This window comes from Lepidochelys olivacea (genome assembly GCF_965140295.1).
Source record: "Lepidochelys olivacea isolate rLepOli2 genome assembly, chromosome: 5".
Taxonomy (NCBI): Eukaryota; Metazoa; Chordata; order Testudines; family Cheloniidae; genus Lepidochelys; species Lepidochelys olivacea.
Window position 1 is genome coordinate 97514307 of NC_140415.1, and position 24164 is coordinate 97538470.

The following is a 24164-nucleotide window of genomic DNA, read 5'->3' on the forward strand; positions in this document are numbered from 1 at the left end:
GTCAGGTGCTCCTTGCTGTAGTATCCCAGTAATTATTAGGAAAGGGTTATCCCTTTTACATCTATTCATAACTGTATATAGAGGTTCGCCCCATCCCCTCCCTCAAATGGATACAGCTATGAAAATTGCAATGTCATGGATTTGAGGACCTCATTACAAATAAGAATAGAGAAATTTATCTGCGCCTTACCTGAAAATTTCCTTTGTTGGAGTAATGAGGTCCACAGATCCAACACATCCTGAGTGGGATGTTAACTGGGAAAAGATTTGGGATTATTAACTGGCACTCAGTGTTATTTATTGAATTCCTTGATCTGCAGGAGTATTGTTCTTTTTAGTTTAATGCTTTTTGAAAAAAAATTTTTTTACTGATTTGTGATTAATTTTTATAGGCTATGGAAGTGTCTCAAATGGCAGTGTCTCATAGGTGGAGCCACACCTCCCCTGCCTCTGATTGACAGGTTTTGTCCGCACCAAGGCTGCATAGAGCAAAGATCCAATGTCATGGGTTTGTGGACATCATTATTCCAAGGAGGGAAATTTTTAGGTGAGGTGTGGATATATTTCTTGTTATGAGTTCACTGAAGTTTGATATTTCAGTATTAGAACCCCATTTGCATTCTTTTTTTTCTTACCACAAGCACAGCTATGGAACATCACTAAGACCTTGCAAACTAGGGAGATTTATATGGCTATATGTATGTCTCAATGAGTTGGACACTTTTATGCTATTCTCAGTAGGTCTCATTTTTTAAAGTCCCTTTCTTTGTGAAACATTAGAACTTTCACAACAAGGTCTTGAAGACTTTAGAACTGAGTACTTTCTAAGGTGCCACCATGTCTAGTTTTGGTTATTTAAAAAACATGCAATATACACGAGTGTGTTTCTTCCAGTATATTAGAACCTCTTATGACACCAAGCTGGACCAGCTATTACATCTGATGCTGAAAGAATGGCAGATGGAGCTGCCAAAGCTAGTGATCTCTGTTCATGGAGGCATCCAAAACTTCAAGCTTCCATCTAAGGTCAAACAGGTTTTCAGCAAAGGGTTGGTCAAAGCGGCTGAGACTACAGGAGCATGGATAATAACAGAAGGCATCAACAGTGGTAATTCTTTTTATCTATCTGGCTTTTCATCTAATACTTGCTCTTTGTTTTTCTCAGACGTACAAACTTGAGGGGTGATACAATGTATTGATGTAATGCAGTAATTTGGGGTTACTTATAACACAAAATAAGAAACTATAATTTGGAAATAAAAATAAAAGAAAATAGATATTCTGAGGGTATAGTAGACATGGGTGTGTCATCAGGCTGCTCCAGTTTTGACCAGTATTCTTAATACTTTCTATGAAAAAAGACCTGATCGTGTTATGCATGAAATAAGAAGCAAACTGCAGACCAATTGGAGTTGGCTGGAGTGCTTGACTTAGAATAGATTTTGATCTATTTTAGTAAAATGGTTGGAGTCCTAATACTGTATCAACTGCTAGCTATTTTGGTCAAGTGTTTGTTTTAAACAAAATTTCATTTATTTAGATTTCATTCAGGTTTATAAGTGTGAGCATTTTAAATTATGGTGCTCTGTTAACTAACCTGTGAATGCACTGAAACTCCCTGAAGAGTCACTCTTTACATTCCTCAAATGCTGAAATAATCTTGTTTCTTTAGTTGTATTCAGTGTAGTCATCTCACTTAGGGAACATGCTGATCTAGGGGAAGCTCGCAATGACCTATACTACCCTGCTATAGTGCAATATCCCATAATGGAAATGGCGATAATAATTAGATTATAAAATCTATGGGATGGACTTTGCCATATCACTGAACTCTAGAGTAATTGTTCATAACATTATAAATTATTAGATTAATGTAATCATTTTTCTGTTATCTGTAACAGCTCTGCAAACAGACTTTTTTTTTTAACAGATTAGCTTTTTCAAAATTGTTAAAACACTTTGTAAACACACAGATTTCAGACAATGAGTTATTTGCAAACTATTCACAATGGGCCAGATCTTCTCGTGACCCCCTGAGGGGTCCCAAACCCCAGTTTGAGAACCCCTGAGTTAGTGTAAATCAGTATAGCTTTCTGAAAATCAGTGTAGCAATGCTGACTTACACCAGTTGAGGGTCAGACCTTTTAACTAAGGGCTTGTCTGCACAGGGACATTCAGGGAAATTAATCCATATTAACTAAAGATGTGAATTTGAAGTGGATTACTTAAACCACATTAAATCCCTGTTTAGAATAAACCAAAGGAGGGTTGGGAATACTAACAAAGTGAATTGGTGATGTTTATACTCTCATACCATTTTTATAGCAATTTTCCAGTTCTAAGTGTGCGTGCTCCCTATTGATCAGGATCAGGCCTTGAATCACTGGCTGGCATTCATCATACTGTGGGCTGAGGAACTTTCAGTTTTGAAATTACTGTTTCAGTGTGTATTAGAAGAGGTTGGAAGGGGATAATAGACAAGGGAAAGAAAGATGCATTAGTTTTTTAGCTATTCTATAATTCAAAAATCAGAAAAGGTCACAGTCAAGGTATTTTTTTTATAATATTAAAATAATTTTTAATTGCTGTTAGTTGTCATAACTGCTTGAAAATTTGAAAGTGAAATGTTTCCTTATCCATTTTTTTTTGGTTTTTTTACTCAAGTTATTTTATTAAGTGTAGAGTTTCTCCTCAGTGTGAGGCTGCTGATTTGTTATGTAGGACTTTTATAAAATAACAGGTTTCTTCTGGGTGAAAATATTCAAAAACAATTAGTTTATTTTGAAAAAAGTTCTCAAAAATTGGGGCACATCAACTTTGATATCCATTCAAAGTTATTTAAATGGTTAAAAATAAAAATTAGATTCAATACTTTAAAAAGTAAGTCCTGAAGAAGAGATCCATTTTGACCTTATTTCTGAAAACACTTACGCTTAACATTATGCATGTGAATAGTCCCATTGGTTACACACATGTGTAATGTTAAGCATGAGCAAGTCTGGAAGAATGGGGCACTATATTATTGTGTCCATTAATTAAACCTCACTTTTCCTATAATCCAGGGGTTCTCAAACTGGGGGTCGGGACCCCTCAGGGGTCGCAAGGTTATTACATGGGAGGGGGGGTCACGATCTGTCAGCCTCCAACCCAAACCCCGCTTTGCCTCCAGCATTTATAATGGTGTTAAATATACAAAAAAGTGTTTTTTTAAATTTATGAGGGAGGTCGCACTCAGAGGGTTGCTATGTGAAAGGGGTCACCAGTACACAAGTTTGAGAACCACTGCTGTAATCTATATGAAGTATAACAATAGAGTGTATAATTATAATTACACTTACATTAAAAATAACTACAGAGTAAAATAGATGATGGAAGCAACTTTGGAAGTGTTGATCACAGTTGTGTAGCAGGAATTCAAATGTAGAATAATAATAATGATGATTATCTATTTAGGAGTGTCCAGGCATGTGGGGGATGCCCTGAAAGCTCATGCCTCTCAATATTTGAGAAAGGTCTGTGCCATTGGAATCCCTCCTTGGGGTATCATTGAGAACCAGAGGGACTTGATTGGAAAAGATGTGAGTTAATTAACTTTTTGTTCAGTCAATTGTACAAGAGTCTGCCAGCTTTCTTATCCACTTGTTGGTTTCCACTGTATTGTATCTTAATTTTTGGTGGCCAGATGGGAAACTGCCATGCATCATGAAAGAAGTAGTCCAGCCCATGGAGGGAATAAAGGCATAAAGCACTCACATTACAGGTGCCCATAAGGCACTACAGTAGCTCAGTCAAGTGTAGACCTGAAATGAAATGTTTGTTTCAATTTTTTCAAATGGAAAAATTGAAATTATTAGGAAAAATTTACTTTTTTCCTGTGGAAAATTTCAGTTTTGTAAAAAATACATTTTATCCTTGTCAAGGTTCCTTTTCCACTCTGAACTCTAGGGTACAGATGTGGGGACCTGCATGAAAACCCCCTAAGCTTATTTTTATCAGCTTAGGTTAAAACTTCCCCAAGGTACAAACTATTTTACCTTTTGTCCCTGGACTTTATTGCTGCCACCACTAAGCATCTAACAAATATAACCAGGAAAGAGGCCACTTGGAAATGTCTTTCCCCCCAAAATCTCCCCAAGCCCTACACCCCCTTTCCTGGGGAAGGCTTGATAAAAATCCTCACCAATTTGCATAGGTGAACACAGACCCAAACTGTTGGATCTTAAGAACAAGGGAAAAGCAATCAGGTTCTTAAAAGAAGAATTTTAATCGAAGAAAAAGTAAAAGAATCACCTCTGTAAAATCAGGATGGTAAATACCTTACAGGGTAATCAGATTCAAAACATAGAAAATCCCTCTTGGCAAAACCTTAAGTTACAAAAAGAGACAAATACAGGAATATACATTCCATTCAGCACAACTTATTTTATCAGACATTTAAACAAAACAGACTCTAACGCATATCTAACTAGATTGCTTATTAACTCTTTACAGGAGTTCTGACCTGCATTCCTGCTCTGGTCCCGGAAAAAGCAACACACCGACAGAGAGAACCCTTTGTTTCCCCCCCCCCCCAGCTTTGAAAGTATCTTGTCTCCTTATTGGTCATTTTGGTCAGGTGCCAGCAAGGTTATCTATAGCTTCTTAACCCGTTACAGGTGAAAGGGTTTTTCCTCTGGCCAGGAAGGATTTAAAGGTGGTTAGCCTTCCCTTTATATTTATGACAATCCTAAAAAAAATATTGACAGCAAATTCCCAACCAGCACTAATAGTATTAAGCCCATAAAAACTTTGTTTAATGACAGTTAAGGATGACTGGGAATGCCCCACCAACTCAAAACCTAAAAAGTATGGAAATAACAAGTTAAGGGGAAATTCTCCTGCATTTCTTGCTGCTTTCATATTGTCTGCAACACTGTCGATAACTCACTCCTGCACTCCATAAGGCTTTCACTTCCATTTCCGACAGATACGAAAAAAAATATGTATGCCAGCTTCATCAAACGTGCACTTTTGAGCATGATTAGGCCTCCTAAGTGCTATGGTAATACAAATGACAATAATAATACTACTAATAATTAATAATGCCTTAACATTGCTGAGGTTACCGTTAAGATTTTGTGCTAGAGAGCAAGGTATCACTGAGCTGCCCGCCGATCCAGCGGGTAGTATAGACATACCCAAAGAGAAGTTTTTGTGTTCATTTCCTAGGTTTGTTTTTTTTTTTGTAGAGGGTTGGCCCCTAGGGTCAAAGAGAGAAGAGGGGGAGATGCAAATGGCTGAAATATAAAACACCTGTATTTTGGTGTGTAACACTATAATTTACAAATTGTAGTAGTCCTTAATTACAAATATGTGTTATAGGATATTTTCTCATTGTGTGACTTAAATAAACTAGTTCTTTTTTAAAACAAAACTCTAAAAACAAAATCTGTTATATGTGGACATCCATAACAACATCTCAGAGAGGGGACAGCAGGGTTTGAACCCTTGTCCCTCAGTTTAAATCTCTATCACTTGATGTGCAATAGTAATTGCTTGTGTCTACTTAAGGCTCAGCTGCTAGAGGTAGATTTGGCACAAACTTTTTCTGTGGGTTACACAACTGTTTGCTAGATAGCTGGATACCAGGAATGCTGGGCTATAGCTCTGGCTCTGGGCTAAGAGTATGATTTTGTGATTAGATAGGATATTCAAATCATATTCATCGTGAAAGGCAGTGTGGCTGACTAGATAAGATATGTGCTGACATGTTAGAGCCCTGGGTTCTATTTCCGAAATATCATTGTATAACTTCTCTATTAACTTATTTGTAAAATGAGGTCGCAGCTCATATTAGGTTGCCTTCTAGGACAGGGTTCATAACTGATATTTTATTAATCAGCAGATGAAGAGCAATATGTGGTGCAAAGCACAGAGTGCTATAGGTTTTTTTGCAAAGGGATCCCAAAAAAGTGAGATAATCCCATAAAATACTTTAAGAAAGGAACTATTTTGGAACTATTACTTTTTCTGTGTGAAGCCAATTTTCATTAAAACACCATGAAAAATTCAAATAGTGTTCAAAGTTTACTTTGTAAGTTTTGTGTTTACCATTTTATTAAGATTTTTTACAAAATAAGCTGAAAATTCTGAAAACTTGAGTGAGGGGGTAGTAATCAGTGACTCCATAATAATGATATCTTCCATTGACTATATATTACACAGACTTGAAGGTTTACTATTTTTTAAAGATTTCCATTCATCTAGAATTCAGAATGTAAAAATGGCCATAAATGAATGAATGAATAAATAATCTGGGATCATGTATATATTCTCTAAAATAATACTAAAATGGCATAGTTGTCTTTCACAATATAGGGCCAGACAGTAATACTTTTACTCACATTTGGTAGTTTCTTAATCCTCAAATTGACTTCAACGGGACTTGACATGGAGTAAGGTACTATTCAGTGTGAGTAAGCATACCACAGTCTGGTCCACACAGTGAGGCCAAGCAGCGGTACACAGAAAAAATAATTTTGGACATTGTTATTTTCCAGATCTTGATTCCAGTGTACTTTCCACTGGAGTGCCATGAATGGTGAGAGGATAGACCAGTTGTAGCCTCCCATAGAATGATGTAGAGAATTTTCCCCTAGGTGTGGTAGAAACTTTTACAAGTTTATCATGTAACAATGAAGTATATAAAAGTTAGGTCATGTGCCAGGTGACTTTACTTCAGCCTCCTTTTGATTTTCTCAGGTAGTTCGCCTATATCAAACTCTCAGCAATCCTCTTAGCAAGCTGAGCACCCTCAACAGCACGCACTCCCATTTCGTACTGGCAGATGATGGGACAGTGGGAAAATATGGCAATGAGATGAAGCTCAGGAGGAATCTTGAGAAATACTTAAACCTGCAGAAAATACACACTGGTGAGTATTGTGATGTCAAATTTATCACAGGTTAAAAGATTTTTAAGATGCTGAGGACTTTCTGTGATATGCTGGGTGTCTTCTACTTCCATGGATTTCACTGGGAATGAGGATGGCTCAGCATCTTGAAGGATCAAGCCATAAATACTCAAAGGGGGGGAAGGGGAAGGAAAGGAACAATTTTTTTTCAAAAATCACTAATGACTTTGGGTGTTTTTGATTTCCCAGTTTGGGACCTCTGTGATGACTCTGATATTATACACTGAAAATCAGACCCATTTAAAGCCTGTCAAACTGGGCACCCCAAAATTGAAAATGTTGACCTGGAGTTCTAGAAAGCCAGAGTAGAGCATGGCTTCTGTTTCATAACTCTTTATGACAGCACTGATAACTTTTTCTCAAATATTTACCAGACATTTATAAAGAGAAAAAAATGTCAAATACAGTGAAATTCACGTTTTGCAATCTCACTGTGCAATTCTTTTGCATTCCACAACTGTCATTTTTGTTGTTGGCAAACAGTGCAATAACTAGTTGCAAAAGAGGAATTGAAAAAATATCCAATCAATCTTTTGTGTCTGTGAAATAAGCGAAAGGCAAGTTTCACAACTTTCATTTCCATTGTGGAATTGTTTGCACATTTAATACCTCAGTTATGTCTGAGTTAAAGACACCATCAAATAGGTATTTGTAGCCTGTGTAAAGTACTTATTTTCATGTAATAAGACCATCATCAGTGATTTATGGAAAGCTTGATACTGGTCTAATGAGCAAATCAGAAGGTATGTTAGAAAGAAACACCATTAGGTCAATTGTAATTGTTAAGTCCTTCCTTCCTTTTACCTACTCACCTCTTATTAGCACAGAGACGCATCCAAGAATCTCTTGAATCCATTCATGTTTTTTGTTTCCTGTTCAGTTTTAGATATAAAAAAATAGAATTCTTAATTATTGTATATTAGGTTTTCATTTGCTATGTCCATTTTTGTTTACTGTACCATTACCCAACTACCAGCTATTTCAAATTATTAAAATCACCTCTCCCAAGAATACATAACATATAGACAATTTTTTTAAAAAAGCCCCCGGTTGCTCATGAGTGTGTGCAAATATTTATATGCATAGTCACTTTTTCTATGCATGCACAAATTTTGCAAGCAAAACTCACAAGAACTGCTATTGCAGGCCATGCAAGGGAAGGGAAGGCTTCTTGTGCCCCATTTTCTTCCTCATGAGTCAATGCCCAGGCCTGCTTATAATCTTGTGCACAGTTTCTCAATAATCTTTTGTTTTAATGGCAGAGTTCCCTTGAGACAGCCTTGAAATGCCTGACACAAGGTGGGAGAAATAAAGGCATTGTTTTGTTTTTATCAATTAAAAACATGATTTCTATGAGATATTTTTTGTGGGTACAAGTTGACAAACCTATGTTTATGATGTGTACTGTGGGAGTGATAACTTTGCTGTTAGTAACGGTTGTGTGTGGTTTGAAACAGGAATGGGCCAAGGTGTACCGGTGGTTGGGCTAGTGGTAGAAGGAGGCCCAAACGTGATCCTAATGGTTTGGGAGTATGTGAGGGATACTCCTGCTGTCCCTGTGGTGGTCTGCGAGGGCACTGGCCGAGCTGCAGATCTTCTGGCTTTTATTCATAAACACACAGTAGATACAGGGTGAGTAGCTGCAGGCTGCACCACTTTTTTTTTTTTTTTTTTTAATTATTGTGTGGTGGTAGTGAAAATGCTTATCTCCAAATCAAAGACAATTATGAGAACTGTAGTGAAGTAGTCTTTGCCAGGAAGTGCAGAGTTCTGATCTCACCCCTGATGACAACCTCTCCAGCCCCTGTGACCTTTCCCTAGACTTAACCTCTTGGATGGAATTTCCCTTGTGATAAAAAATAGCAAGATTTGCACAAAAATAATGAGATTATTGTTAAATAGTTAATATATAAAATTTTAATTTTTTGGTGATCCATTTTTTAATTTTTGGAATCCTCTTGCACATCGTCAGTGTGTGTTTTATTTGAGACAATTAGTGTTACCCACCATCCTAAATATATTGGGCAAGGTGATTTTCGGCTGCTGCTGAAGGAGCTCTCATTTACAAATCTGCTTGTCCTCTGTCCAGCAATTAATTCTGTCCCCCCACAATCCCAACCCCCAGTAGGTCAGCCCACCCAGTCCCCATAAATTCATTCCCCATCCCCTAGCCTCTTAGTTCACCCCATGCCAGTTCAGCTCCCCCAGCCTCACATCTGCTCCTCCTGCGGTTCTTCACATTCCTATGTGTAGTCCTTGCTGGGCCAGGGTTAGAGTTGAAGGTCTCCTTATTCTGGAGTTAGTGTTTGAATGTATAGGTCTCCATGTGCTATGAATAGGGTTTGGGCCCATACTCTTCCCTGGCCCAGGTATAGGTCTAGGGCTAGGGTTGGAGGCCAGAGGTTTTCCAAGGTTAGGGTTAAGAACATAAGAATGGCCATACTGGGTCAGACCAAAGGTCCATCAAGCCCAGTGTTCTGTCCTCTGACAGTGGCCAATGGCAGGTGCCCCAAGGGAATGAAGGGACATGTTATTATCAAGTGATCCATGCCCTGTCACCCCATCCCTGACTATCCTGGCTAACAGCCATTGATGGATCTATCTTCCATGAATCTATCTAGCTCCCTTTTGAACCCTGTTATAGTCTTGGCCTTCACAACATCCTCTGGCAAGGAGTTCCACAGGTTGAGTGTGCGTTGTGTGAAGAAATACTTGCTTTTGTTTGTTTTAAACCTGCTGCCTATTAATTTCATTTGGTGACCCCTAGTTCTTGTGTTATGAGGAGGAGTAAATAACACTTCCTTATTTACTTCCTCTATACCACTCATGATTTTATAGACCTCTATCATCTCCTCCTCCTTAATCACCTCTTTTCCAAGCTGAAAAGTCCCAGTCTTATTAATCTCTCCTCATACGGAAGCCGTTCCATATCCCTAATCATTTTTGTTCCCCTTTTCTGAACCTTTTTCAATTCCAATATATCTTTTTTGAGATGGGGGCGACCATATCTGCATGCAGTATTCAAGGTGTGGGCTTACCATGGATTTATATAGAGACAATATGATATTTTCTGTCTTATTATCTATCCCTTTCTTGATGATTCCCAACATTCTGTTCGCTGTTTTGACTGCCACTGCACATTGAGTGGATATTTGAGAGCACGATCCACAATGACTCCAAGATCTCTTTCTGGAGTGGTAACAGCTAATTTAGACCCCATCATTATATATTTATAGTTAGGATTATGTTTTCCAATGTGCATTACTTTGCATTTATCTTCATTAAATTTCATCTGCCATTTTGTTGCCCAGTCACCCAGTTTTGTGAGATCCCTTTGTAACTCTTCGCAGTCTGCTTTAACTATCTTGAGTAGTTTTGTATCATCTGCAAATTTTGCCACCTTACTATTTACCCCTTTTTCCAGATTGTTTATGAATCTGTTAAATAGGACTGGGCCCAATACAGATCCCTGGGGGATGCTACTATTTACCTCTCTCCATTCTGAAAACTGACCATTTATTCCTACCCTTTGTTTCCTATCTTTTAACCACTTACCAATCCATGAGAGAACCTTCCCTCTTATCCCATGACTGCTTATTTTGCTTAAGAGCCTTTGGTGAGGGACCTTGTCAAAGGCTTTCTGAAAATCTAAATACACTATATCCACTGGATCTCCTTTGTCCACATGCTTGTTGATCCCCTTAAAGAATTCTAGTAGATTGGTGAGGCACAATTGCTCTTTACAAAAACCATGTTGACTATTTCCCAACAAATTATGTTCATCTATGTATCAGACAATTTTGTCCTTTATGATAGTTTCAACCAATTTGCCCAGTACTGAAGTGAGCCTTACTGGCCTGTAGTTGCCAGGAGCCCTTTTTAAAAATTGGCTTCACATTAGCTAATTAGGTTGGGGCTTGCAGGCTTTTGCAAGCATGGGTTAGGGTTGTAGTATGGAGGCCTCTCTGGGTGAGGGATAGAGTTGGAGACCATAGATGTCCGTAGATTAGGGTTAGGGTTAGTGTTGGGACCCCTAGGCATCTGTGGGCCAGTATTAATGCTTGGGCCCCTAGCTCTGCCCAGTCTATAGTTGGAGCTTGTGATCCTAGGTGTCACTGGGTTAATGTTAATGTTTGGGCCTATAGGCTTCTTCAGTTATAATTTTGTTTGGACCAGTCAGCATCCTTTTTCTAGATTTAGAGTTTGTATCATTATGTCTCAGAGATATTGTTATGGTTGAGACTAGGCTAGAGGTAGGGTTAGGGTTGAAGGCTGTAGCACACTCCCCATGCTAGGGTTAGCATTGGCCCCATAGTTCTGTCTAAGCTAGTATTATGGTCTGGAAGTATCCTCATGCACAGTTAGGTCTGTCAGTCTTAGGCCTTCTTGGAATAGCATTAGGATTGGAGGCCATAATTCTTCTTGTCTTGGGTTTGAGTTGGAAGTCAGAGGCCTCCCCCAGCTAGGGGATGGAATTGGAGGTATGTCCAGGGTAGCATTAGGATTGGGTCCTGTATGGCTTGCTGTACTCAGTCTAGATTTGGGTCCTGTATGTCTCACTGGTCTAGGGTTATAGTTGGATCCTGTAGTCCTCACCATTCCAGGGTCAGGTTTGGTGTCTGTTGTCCTTTCTAGCCTAGGGTTGTGATTTGAGTCTGTAGCCTTCCTTGGGCTAGAGCAATATTTGTGGTTAGTGGAGGCCAGTGTTAGGTCACTGACTGTAACCCTAGTCCAGGTCCCTCTGGCAACCCCAACTCTAATCCTAGACCTAAGACTTCTGGTTGCTAGAAACCTGTAGTCTTCCTTGGGCTAGAGTTATATTTGTGGTTAGTAGGAGGCCTTCGGGCCAATGTTAGGACACTGATGCAACCCCAGCTTCAATCCTAGGTCTGACTTCTGCAGCCTGAACCCGAACCCAAGGAGCTCTACTGGCTGTATGTCCAATCCTATCCTTGAGACATATGTAGACCCCATCCATAACCCTTGTCTGGTGATCTCTATGGGCACTGATCATGAACTTCTGTGGGTCCAAACTTCAAATGCAACCCTCTCCTGGGGCCAGCCGGCCACTTCATTTTTAATCTTTTCCTGGGTCACCCTCTGGCCCAAACCATAATTGTGTCCCTGGCTCTTCACGGGCCCCCGCCGTAACCCAAGCCCAGGATCACAGATCAGTCTTGTCCCTGATGCTAGCCCACAAAGAGAAGGTAAGCACCTTCTCAGGCTGTTTAGTGTGGAGTAAGGCAGTAGCTTCCAACCTTGACACTAGCCTGGGTCTGCCTGTGGGCCCAACCTCTACTCTATCCTGAAGTCATCGACTCATTTCAACACCGACATCACTCCCAGGGATGCTTGCGGACTTCAGCCCCAATCTTATCCCCATGGACCTGTGCGCTCCATTCCAAGCCATAACACCATGGACATCTGCAGGCCCCAAATCTGACCTTATCCCTGGTGAGCCCCACAGGTCCTGCTCTGACCCTAATCTGCAGCCGTGGCCTTAACCCTGTTGTGACCTTCAGCCATGGCCACCAACTGACCCCAGCCCCAACTGTAGGCCAGGGCCATAGACAAGCTTGAACCTTAACAGAAACTTACCCATAGAATACCATGTCCAGTACTGACCTTGACACTGATTGTGGGTGCTGGACTTCCAGCCAGTCCCAACCATAATACTTGACAGTGGCTAGCACTTGACTCCAAATCCAAACCTAGCCCAGGATCACCATTGGCCCTATCCCTAACCCACCCCCAGGGCCAACAATTGGTCCCAATCTTTGTTAATAACCAGCACCAACTCTAACCCCAGCCCTGCATCATCAGCTGATTTTTCCCTAGCCCAGGGCCCCTATCTGGTCCCAATGCTCACCTTAGCATGGGGACTTCATCCTGTCCCAGCCATTTTCCTGAGTTGAGGCCCCCATCTGACCTCATCCCTAAACCTGATTTGAGGTCCCCATGCAGATCAAAACTGAACCCTAGGTCTTAGTTTCCAAGCATAATCCTGACCCCTCTCCACACTTTTCAATTCTAACAATCTGGGGCCCACATCTTCCTGGGTCTGCCATCTGGCCATATTGTATCTCTGTCCCTCATCTGCAATCTGTCCCTAATTCTGAGCCGAGTTTGGGGTTCCCTTTTGGCCCCAATACTAAACCTAGTATGCTGTCCCAACATGCCAGGAGCCTCTAATTAAGGCCCACATCTATGCCCAACCCCAACCTTAGCTCAGGGCCAGCAATGCACCTCAAATCTAAACAAATGTGGATTTTTTAAAATAATTTTTATTTTTTTCATGGGAAAATGGGTTTTTTTATAAATCAAAAATGTTAATGAACAATTGTCCATTTTTGAAAATGTTCATGGACTTATTCACAACGTTGTCATTATTTAAACATTTGTAGTATATATTTTGTTCTATATCTCTCTTTGATGTTGTTTGTTAGCTTTTTAGAGTATAATTTTTGGAATCATGTTTTTATATTTTTGGTAACTTACTTTTATATCTTTTTTGCCTGCTCTTTTTATTTTCTTCTCCCTCCCTTTCCTTTTTTTCCATTATTTTTCTTGTCATTAAAAAGAAATTAGTTAAAAAAACTTACTGGAAAATGAAAGGAGAAATGAAAAAAAGATGAAAAAAGATAACAATAAAAAACCCAGAAAATAATAAACGGAAAGTAAAATACCAAGCAACTTAAATTATGTTCACAAAATTTAATTAAAAAGGTAGAAAAAAATTGCAAAAGCAAGTTTGAAATCTCAGTTTTTCATGAAATTGTTTAAATTTTTTACTAGCTTCATTCATAATACTTTTCAAACTAATTAGCTTTGCCATTGATTGCGTTTACATGGGTTCATAACGTTTAAATACAGTATTAAATAAATATTTAATATTGTATATTGGTTATGTCCTGCCTTTGTTATGCATGAGTGGTACTGTGAAAGGTGAAGGCAATATCGTACTGAAGACAAAGTATGCATTGCTGTATCCACTGGTCTACTCTGTTCTCACAAGTTTCTTCTGTCAGTGTAACATCTGACAAAGAGATCAGTCAGATGAGGCATCCTACGGTACAATTTATTCTTGTCTGTGTATTTATTTGTTCCTCAGAGACTTGCTCCCTCAGCTGAAGGAGGAGATATCAATAATGATTCAGAACACCTTTAATTTTGGGCAGAAACAGTCCATTCATCTATTTCAAATGCTGATGGAGTGTATGGCGCACAGAGAATCTGTGAGTATGATGGATTGTTGGTTTGTATTACGATCTCTTTCATTTGCTATACAAGTGTGATCTTTTTGTTGATTATGAAATATATTGGCCTGGGCACAGAGGCTATTGTAATAATGTTATCTCTGATATAAATATAGCAGGCCAAAGTTTGTCGTCAATTACCTCTGTTCAGTCTCATTTGTGTTAATGAAGGTTTCATAAGTTGTTTGTCTTCCAGATGGACTTTTCCCATCCCTTTTATGAGACCCAGGTGTTTCAACACAATTAGTCCAGTGCCCTTAGGCTGGGAAGTAGCTAATTCTGGCAAAGGCAGGCTGATTGAACAGGGCTGGCTAGCAGACACAGGTCTCCTGGCCCTGAAAGGGGCAGGCCACCCTGTTACACATTTCTCTCCCTCTCTCCCTAAAGCTTTGCTTGGCCCCAGGGCAAGTTCTACCATTTACAGCCATACGTCAAGCTTGGACAGGCTGTTTTCCTGGCTGCCATCTCTCCTACTCTTCTCTTAGCTGGCTAACATCTGAGATCAACTGGTCTTTTTCCCAGCACACTTTCTCCATGTTGGAGATTTGGGGACCAAATCTTCCATGTCACATTGCAGCATCATTACTTGTAATTCCAAGCACTGTTTCCCCTCAGCCAACTCCTTTTTCTCTTTCAGAGCCTGCTGTGTGGCTTTCTCCAAGGCAGCCAATTCCACACAGTGGTTCTCCTTCCCAGATCAGCTCCTGCTTTATGGCTTGTGCCACAGCACTAACATAGGAAGAGTGTCTCTCTTCCAGGTCTCTTTTTAATTGATCCCTTTTCAGGAGCATCTCCTGCAACTTCTTCCACTTCCAACTTCCTCCACTATCTCTGCCATATCAGGCACTGCCATGACTTCAGAGTCTGTTGCTTCTCCAGCCTCTGTAGTTGCCCCCATTATTATCACAGTGTTTCTCTGTGTTCTCAGCCCTGCACTTTTTCTCCAGAACTTGTACCTGCTGTTGAAGGGCAAAAACTTGGTTCTCCAGATTCCTCTTTGCCTGCCCCTCCTGGGTCAGCTGCTTTTCCAAGCGATTCCTTTCTGCTTCTATCTGCCTTAACTGGATCTTGAGGCTCAGCCTCTGCAGCTTTTAGTCCTGCTCCCTATTCCTAGGCCCCTAATTGTCCCCTTGGTACAATCCTTCTTTCCACAGTTCAAGTACTAAGTGGGACAGAGCTTTTTAATATCTTCGGTCTCCCCACAGGAAAAACATATCACCACCCTCTTTCCTGTGCTCCACTTTTCCACACCTGAAGCACACCAGAGCATTTGTCCCAGGCTGGTGCTGGGGTATTTCCAGCCACTGTTGCTTTTGTTGGCCCTCCCACAACTGCAAGAGGATTGTCTGTGTCTGCTTGTGATTTGTCACCAGCAGGTGGAGGATGTCCTCCACTCCTTTCCCTATTGCTAAAAGGAGTTCAGCATACCCCTCCATACACTAGTTTGGCAAGGTAGATGTTCCCCAGCCAAAGAAGGTGTCTGTATCTCTCTGCCCCATAATTCTTCCTTGATTGGAGGGGGTGTCATGATGGGAGGGGGTGTCAAGTTGTCATAGGCCATGACTGCCCTATAGCACCTGTGATTCTGAGAATGGCGCCACAGGCACTCCCTGTCTCAATTTGCCCTCACCAGGTTTTTTTTTAAATTTTTGTCTCTTCTGGGGATTCACATGGCTAACCTCTCCTGCTGCATTACTCTCAGAGTTCAATTCCCACATGGGGTAACAAAAGTCCAAACAAACAAGAGGTTCTTCTACCCTGCTTGGGCTTCTCTTCAGCCCACCCTCCAGGCTTCTGGGCTACCTTTAAGGGTATGTCTACACTGCAGTTAGACACCCACGCCTGGCCCATGCCAGCTGACTCGGTCTTGGGGGTGCTTAATTTTGGTGTAGACACTTTGGGTAGAGCCCAAGCTCTGGGACCCTGCGAGGGGGAAAGTCCCAGAGCTTGGGCTTCAGCTCAAACCCAAACATCTACACCACAATTAAACAACCCCTTAGCCTGAGCCCTGTGAGCCCGAGTCAGCTGGCATGGGCCAGCTGTGGGTTTTTAATTGCAATGTAGATGTACCCTAAGTGTCTCTTCTCTGGGAGAAAGTGCTGACTCCCAGGCTGCTTCCCTGGAGTCCTTCCAGACCCTACTTCAGGGCTTTCCACATAAGCTCAACTTATTCCCTGTGGTTCCTCTCCCAAACTGAGTTTTCTCAGCCCTTTTATGAGGCCCACGTGCTTCAGACTGTCACTTGACCCCATTTAGTTCAGCCGCCTTATGTTAGAAGGCAGCTGACTCTGGGGCAAGAGGGGCTGATTGAAGAGGGCTGGCTAGCCCCAAGGACTCTTGGCTCCTAAAGGGGCAGGCCATCCTATTACAAGGTTTCAAGATCTTCCACTGTGTGAGAAGTAAGTATGTGGGTGTCATTGTATGAATCTTAATGTCTCAACCTTCAAGGTCAGCCAAAAAGAGAGATTCAGTGTTGCAGGATTAGAAATATGATGATTTGCATGTTGATTTCCTTGCATTAAGAGTCTATGTGTATGTCTACACTGTAATTAGATACCTGCCTCTGGCCCGTGACAGCTGACTCAGGCTTGTGGGACTAGGGCTAGGGAGCTGTTTAATAGACGTTAGGGCTCAGGCTGCAGCCTGAGCTCTGGGACTCGCCCCCCTTGTAGGGTCATATAAGTCCGAGCTCCAGCCCGAGCCAGGGTTGCCAACTTTCTAATTGCACAAAACCGAACACCCATCCTCACCCCATCCCCGAGGCCCCGCCCCCGCTCACTACATTCTCCCTCCCTTGCTGGCTTGCTCTCTCCCACCCTCACTCACTTTCACTGGGCTGGGGCAGGGGGTTGGGGTGTGGGAGGGGGTGCGGGCTTTGTGGTGGAGCTGGGGATGAGGGGTTTGGGGAGCAGGAGGGGGCTCCGGGTTGGGGGGTGGGGCAGAGGGATTTGGAGTGCAGGTGGGGGGGACTGCGGGTTGAGGCAGGGGATTGGGGTGCATCAGGGGGTGAGGGCTCTGGGATGGGGTTGGGGATGAGGGGTTCAGGGTGTGGGAGGGCGGTCTGGGCTGGGACAGGGGGTGAGGATGCTGGAGGGGGTCTGGTCTCTAGGCTGAGGTGCGGGCTCTGGGGTGGGGCTGGGGATGAGGGGTTGGGACTCAGCGTTGGAACATGGGATTACCTCGGGTGGCTCCTGGTCAGTGGCACAGCGAGGCTAAGACAGGCTCCCTGCCTGTCCTGACTCCAGTGCTGTGCCCAGGAAGTGGCTAGCAGGTCTGGCGCCTAGGTGGGGGGTGGGAGCAGGAGGCTCTGCAGGCTGCTCTCATCCGCAGGTACCTCCCCTCCATACACTAGTTTGGCAAGGAACTAGCCAATGGGAGTGTGGAGCCAGTGCTCTGGGTGGGGGCAGTGCATGGAGCCCCTTGGCCCCCCTGACAAGGAGCTTGACCTGCTGGCCGCTTCCAAGGCGCAGTGCAGTGCCAGGACAGGTAGGGACTAGCCTGCCTTAGCTGTGCAGCACCACCGTGGTTGACGGCCAATGGGCGCTGCAGGGGCAGTGTGCGGAGCCTCCTAGCTGCCCCTATACATAGGAGCTGGAGGGGGGACATGCTACTGCTTCCGGGAGCCACGTGGAACCCCGGCATGTGTGGAGCAGGGCAAGCCCCGGATCCTGCTCCCCGGCTGGAGCTCAAGGGCCAGATTAAAATGTCTGAAGGGTTGGATGCGACCCCCGGGGCGTAGTTTGCCCACCTCTGCCCTAGCCTGAACATCTATACCACAAATAAACAGCCCTGTGAGCCCGAGTCAGCTGGCACAGGCCAGCCGTGGATTTTTAATTGCTATGTAGACATACCCTAATGGTACATTTTCATTGCGGTGCACAAGGAGATACATTCATGTATAGATCGCTTTGTTAATGTTGCTGAGAGCTGTGAAACTTATTTCACTGGACACTAGGTCAAGAACGAACACCCAGTGTTTCCCTGGAAGGGCTTGTCCACGTTCCCCCCGAATAACATCCTTTTGCAACACTGACAGATAACCATATTTGATGCAGAGTCAGAGGAGCAGCAGGACATTGATTTGGCAATCCTGACAGCACTCCTGAAAGGTACTTATCTAATAATATTTCCTATGACCTACAGATTCATTGACATGCCCTTTCAAAGAAAGGAAGGAAAAGAAGCTAATGTATGAAAGTTAATGGAGCCTTTTCTTGTTTTCTAGGTACAAATATGTCTGCATCAGATCAGCTAAATTTGGCCTTGGCATGGAATAGACTGGACATTGCCAAGAAACATATATTGGTTTGTGGACAAGACTGGAAGGTACTTTTCAATTTTATTTTCCAGCATGTGTTTGTTTTTTACAGAGAAGCTTTTTAATTCTCTTTGTGTTTTCACCTTTGCTTTGCATCTGACAGTCTCTGTCTGATGAGTTACTTGGAGTTTGAGTTCACATACCTGTCTGGTGGTGTAAGCATAGTTAGTATTTGGAAATGCAAAGTTTTCCTAGGGGGCATTCAACATAGAATGCTCAAACTAAGTTTTGTTCCTAACTTCTGTTGGAGGACTTGAAGCTGGGGTAAGGAGGCACGAGCCCCACTTGCCATGCTGCAGAGGGTGACACCATTAACATTATGATTCTGTAGATTTTTACGTATCAAGTGACATGTCTCTTACCCTTCTATCACTAATTTGTCCATGGAATAAGATTTCACTACATTATGCTCCCAGACTATTGTGTGTTCCTCATTTTCTGGGTCCCTGACTAGAGACCTTGGAGTCTGCTTTGCAGAAGTGCTGAGCACTTAGAACTGCAGTTGAAGTCAATGAGAGCTATGCTTTGAACATATGAAGTGCTAGGCATAGATTCAGAAAGGGACTTAGGCATTCAGTATTGCAACATTCAGCATTGCAATTCCTAACTTTTAGTTGTCTGGAAAATCGCTGCAATCCATAAAGCCTGAATTAGGCCCCCAAGCTCCTTATACAATGAATGGGGACAGATAGGTGCCTAAGAATGGGATCCACAAAAGTTAGAATGATAGGTGGCTCCCTGCCTAAACTAACCAATAGGAGATGCCAATTATATGGGTGTGTCCTAAACCCCACCTCTCTCTTGGACTTAGGTGCCCTGTCTCTGTTTGGACTCCGCAGTTGGGAGTCCTCTCCTGGAGTCAGGTGCTTAAGCCATTTTTTGAAAGAAGCACTGCTGATGAAGTAGATGATGGTGCTGCCTCCCTTATACCTTCAGTGGTTATAGCATTCCTCCAGGATGTGGGAGAGCCTAGTTCAGTTCCTCTCCCTCTCCCTCCCCCTGACAGATAGGGAGAAGGGATTTGAATATGGGTCATCCACCTCTTAGGAGAGTGCCCTAATTACTGGGTTATAGGATATTCTGGGGTAGGTCTGTCTCTCAGTCTCTCCTGTTGAAGCTGTTCTACTTTGGAACATATTTATATAGTCCTTTGGGCCGAGCGAGAGCCAGCGTGTGAATGATTGGTGAACAAGTGTAAATTAGGAAGAAGAAGAAAAAAAGTGAAAACTGGGCTGGTAAGAGAGGAAGGGATTTTTAAATTGAGATTGTGGAAACTTTTTGGCTTTTGTTTGTTGTTGTTCATACCTATTTAAGTACAGTCATTAATTAACATTTTGAATGAAGGAAATCTTTGTTAAATATTGAATATCTGCACCCCTTCAGTTAAAGCCTTAAGAGTTCACAATAAATAACTCTTAATACCCTCACTTGTTCTCCAGTAAAAAACAGAGTGCTTGTCTGCACTTGAAATACTACAGTGGCATAGCTGCATTGCTGTTGCATTCTCCCATCAGCATAGGCAACCTTCCTCCCTGAGGGGGAGTAACTAGGTCAATGGAAGAATTCTTCTGTTGACATAGTGCTGTCTATACTGGGGGGTAAGTCATCTTAACTACTCTGTACAAGGTGTATGGACTTTTCAGTAATTAATTTTCTAGTATAACATATGACCTTCCTGGGCCTGGTCTACATCCCTGATATTTCAAAGTTAAAAAACAAGCAGAAAAAAAACCTTCAAGAACAGCAATGTTTTCATTATACACCATAAAGAAGCAAAAAACAGGCACAAGCCCATTTTTAAAAATATCCTGTGCTGGTGACCTTTAAAAGCCACATTTTTAATTAGTGGGGCCCAAAGTTAATACACAGCTGGGAGGGTCTACATTTTTGTGCAGTTATCCTGACTACTACATATTCAAATTGCCAGGTATGTAGACAGCAATTTCCAAGTGATTTGTGTAAACTTTCATAGTATTTGTATGTACAAGTGAAAGTGCACACTTATGCATGGATTCGCTTTTAAAAACATTTTCCTAAAAGTTCAATAGGTAATGATTATAATCAGCTGTAACTACATTTCTGCATAAATGTCAGCTCAGCATCAAATAGATTGTACAACAGACTGTGAAATATTTCTGAAACCAAAGTAATTTAATAACATTACGCAAACTTTGCACAGCCATAATGTGACAATGTTTTTTAATGCATACTACACATCTGTTAATATTACAGGATATTACATCCACAAAATATAAACCTGCACATTGGAAGAAGTATTTGTGTGTGCACAATCGGTATTGGCTATTTCCCAGTTTGCACACCAAAACATGCATTTTGCACACATAGTTGCCTATTTGTATGGATGTATGCACGCAGGCATATTTTGTAGAAGCAAAGTAGATATTTTTGAAATCAAAGCCTTCCATAGGCCCAATTCCTTAGCTGCTGTGCATATGGAAATTCTGTTGAGATAAATAAAAGTGCTCCTATGCTTGGAGCACTTTTGGAATTGAGTCCTCCATTTTAATGTAGATACTGTTCTGTGTTACACAGGTTTTTTTTTTACCACCTTCAAATATAATTTTCAGAAAGTTTATCTTATATATTCTTTCTCTTTTTTAATATAGCCTTTCTTTAAATACCTTGGTCTCATATAGTTCCTCTGTTTTTTGTTATGTGGCAAATCAGAAAGTCTTTTCATTATGACAGATTAAATTCTGAAGCTGAAATTATTTAAAAACAAGGCCAATAGGAGATGCACTGTCCAGTGCAATGGTTGTAAAGGCAAATTTGAAGAAGTCTTTGTTAAGGTTTGGTTTGTGCAGAATAATTTTCCCCACTGGATTTTTACATAGGTGCATTTTCTAACAAATTTTTATTTTCTACAGTACACATGAAATACAGGGACAAAGCATGAAGATAAATAGATCCTTAACTCTTGTTTGGGGTTTGTTTTATTTAATCCAGAATGATTTTTTTTCCCATTTTCTTTTTTTCCTCCCCTTCTCCCTCACCCTTTGAAGGTTGGCTCCCTGGAACAGGCAATGCTGGATGCTTTAGTGATGGACCGGGTGGACTTTGTAAAGTTATTAATAGAGCATGGAGTGAATCTGCACCGTTTCCTTACTATATCCCGACTGGAAGAACTCTACAATACAGTGAGTACCTGAAACCCCATTGCAAAGTAGCTTCAGGCTAGATAGCTAAGTATTGGATGGATAGACAGATAGACTAGACAAAAATGGCAGAATTGGAAGGCCTGATTCCCTGTTGATTTGTAGCTTATGTAGTCACACCAGTGTAAAGTGGATGTAAATGCTACCATTTATATTGCAATCTGTGGAGCATAGTGTTCTATACCCTCGTTGCGCTGGTGTAAATGTCTGAACAAGGACAACCAAACAGGCTCACGGTTCCTGAGCTGTTCAAAAGAAGTGGCTGTTTTTATTAATTGAGGCTATGTCTATACTACACAGCTTTTAGTGACATGGCTGTGTCACTACACCTGTGCTGCGAAAAGTCATGCAGCGTAGCCACTGTTTGTCAGCTCTCCTGCTGACAAGAAACTTCCGCCCTGAACAAGTGACGTTTGCGTTGTCGGCAGGAGAGCGCTCCTGCTGACAAAGTGCTGTTCACATTGGCGCTTGTTGAGGCAAAGCTTTTGTCGTGTGTGTGTGTGTGTGTGTGTGTGTTTGTGGGGTTAACACCTCTGAAAGACAAAAGTTTTGTCATTCAATTGCCAGCGTAGACATAGCCAGATACTGAATTCGGAAGCACAACCTTCTTGAAAATTTAGCTCATAGGACCTGGCTCTCTGCTGCCCTGCACTTTGCATAGCCAGTTACATCCAGGCAAAGTGGGTATATAAAGCTGCCAAATCAGACTGTAAGGTGCAAGTGGCTACAGAAAGTGCAAGAATGTATATATCACTGATGCATGTCTCCTCTCCTGCAGCACTGTCATCTTGCAATAGGAGGCCAATAAAAATGTTTAAAGTAGTGTCTCACCTAATTAATAACATCTAATGTAGTGCTTTCTAGGCCAAGACTATTTTTTGCAACTACAATAGGGAGTTTTTTTTGCAACTACCAAATGGATGGCTCTGGCAAGAAGCTGGCCCACTTGAAATAAATTTTCATTTGTATTTGAAATCCTAAAAATATAGCCCTCAGTTTTCTATTTTGAAAATGTTCATTTACTGCACTAGTTTCAGCAGGGCAGCCTGTTATACTTCTCCTGTCAACACTAATAAAATTGGTCACAAATCTGGGAAGCTGTGGGTTTTACTGAATTATATTGCAATCTATGGGCCATATTGTGACCTCCTTATTTACACTGAATAGTATGTTACTCCTGGAGTACTCCCATTGAAATCAATGAGAGTACTCTTAGAGTAAGGTACTACTTAAGATGAGTAAGTGAATTACAATATAGCCCAACGGATTGATCTTTAGATGTCCCCTAAGATAAGCATTACCCTTGAAGAGTAATTTCAAAGCCCTTTTTGCAGTGACCAAACTCCACTCTCTGCCTGAGGGCAAAGCCCATTTCTCCATCTTGGACTCATGGGAATGAAAGAGGGGAAGTGAAAAACCTCCAGCCACACAATGCATGTCTTGAGTGAGAACATTGCTTTGAGGACCCTGCTCCTGCTTCAGTTCTCTATGGGTTGATGCAGCTCTATGCCTGTAAAGTCTGTATCCTCTGTTCAGGGCAAAAAGAGAGACAGAATGTTTAAAGGTTCTACTCAGGAATGGGAAGTGATGGGTACTCCAAAGCCCTTTCCACACTGTGTCTGCATGCTAAAATCTATTGTAACTTGTTTTCATTCATGTGTGAATAAAAGGTATCCAACACATTTAACAAAGAAAACCAAAATACAGCACATTTTCAATGTTACAAAAGTACTGTTGCTTGAGCTGATCCAAAATGGTGAACATGTCTGAAAAAAATTATTTGTTCCAATTTTTCCATAGAAAAAAAGGAATAGGGGAGAAAGATCCCCCACCAATAAAATCTGAATGGAAAAAAATTGAATGTAAAAATATTAACAAAAAAAATCAAGAAATTGAGAACAAATTACATTTTTCATTGTTGAAGAAAGGCCATTGTTCCTCAGAAAGTTTTAAATGCAACATTTTGATCAGCTGTAATTATGATGATAAGATTTTGAGGCAGGGGATAATTGGTTCTATGTACCAGCCTTTCATTTCTGGACAGCTTGTTTTAAGCTGAATTTCATGAGAAATGAATTTAGATTTTAACCTGGGCTGGTGTACGTTACGCACATTCAAAATTGTCATACAGTTTAGCAAAGGAGACAATTAGTCTCTTCTTAGGAGAGGCCCAGGACTGTGATAATAGTATGCTGGTTGCAGATTTGCATTGAAGGCCATTTGTAGAACTGCAGGAAGCTTGAATAACTACTGATTATCCTGTGGAGATCTCAACATTTTTCTTGCACAGATTTTGAAATTAATGCATAAACATGCACATTTGTTTAATTTCTTTTTCTTTTGATTAACATTACAGAAACAAGGACCAACAAATCTACTTTTGCATCATCTTGTTCGAGATGTAAAACAGGTAATCTAAATCTGAAAGTCTGGGAATATAAGAATGTAACTTAATATACCAG

The 24164-nt window shown here is 41.4% G+C and overlaps 1 protein-coding gene across 1 annotated transcript in view; it reads left to right on the forward strand.

The window, feature by feature from the left end:
- TRPM6 (transient receptor potential cation channel subfamily M member 6) overlaps positions 1-24164 on the forward strand; it is a 169266-nt gene that overhangs the window by 73871 nt on the left and 71231 nt on the right. Inside the window, exons 6-14 of the mRNA XM_084628138.1 lie at positions 895-1108; positions 3454-3578; positions 6742-6913; positions 8410-8584; positions 14064-14187; positions 18245-18317; positions 18434-18534; positions 21550-21684; positions 24059-24112. Of these exons, the coding sequence (XP_084484264.1) occupies positions 895-1108; positions 3454-3578; positions 6742-6913; positions 8410-8584; positions 14064-14187; positions 18245-18317; positions 18434-18534; positions 21550-21684; positions 24059-24112 (1173 nt within the window). The remainder of the gene's footprint in view (positions 1-894; positions 1109-3453; positions 3579-6741; positions 6914-8409; positions 8585-14063; positions 14188-18244; positions 18318-18433; positions 18535-21549; positions 21685-24058; positions 24113-24164) is intronic.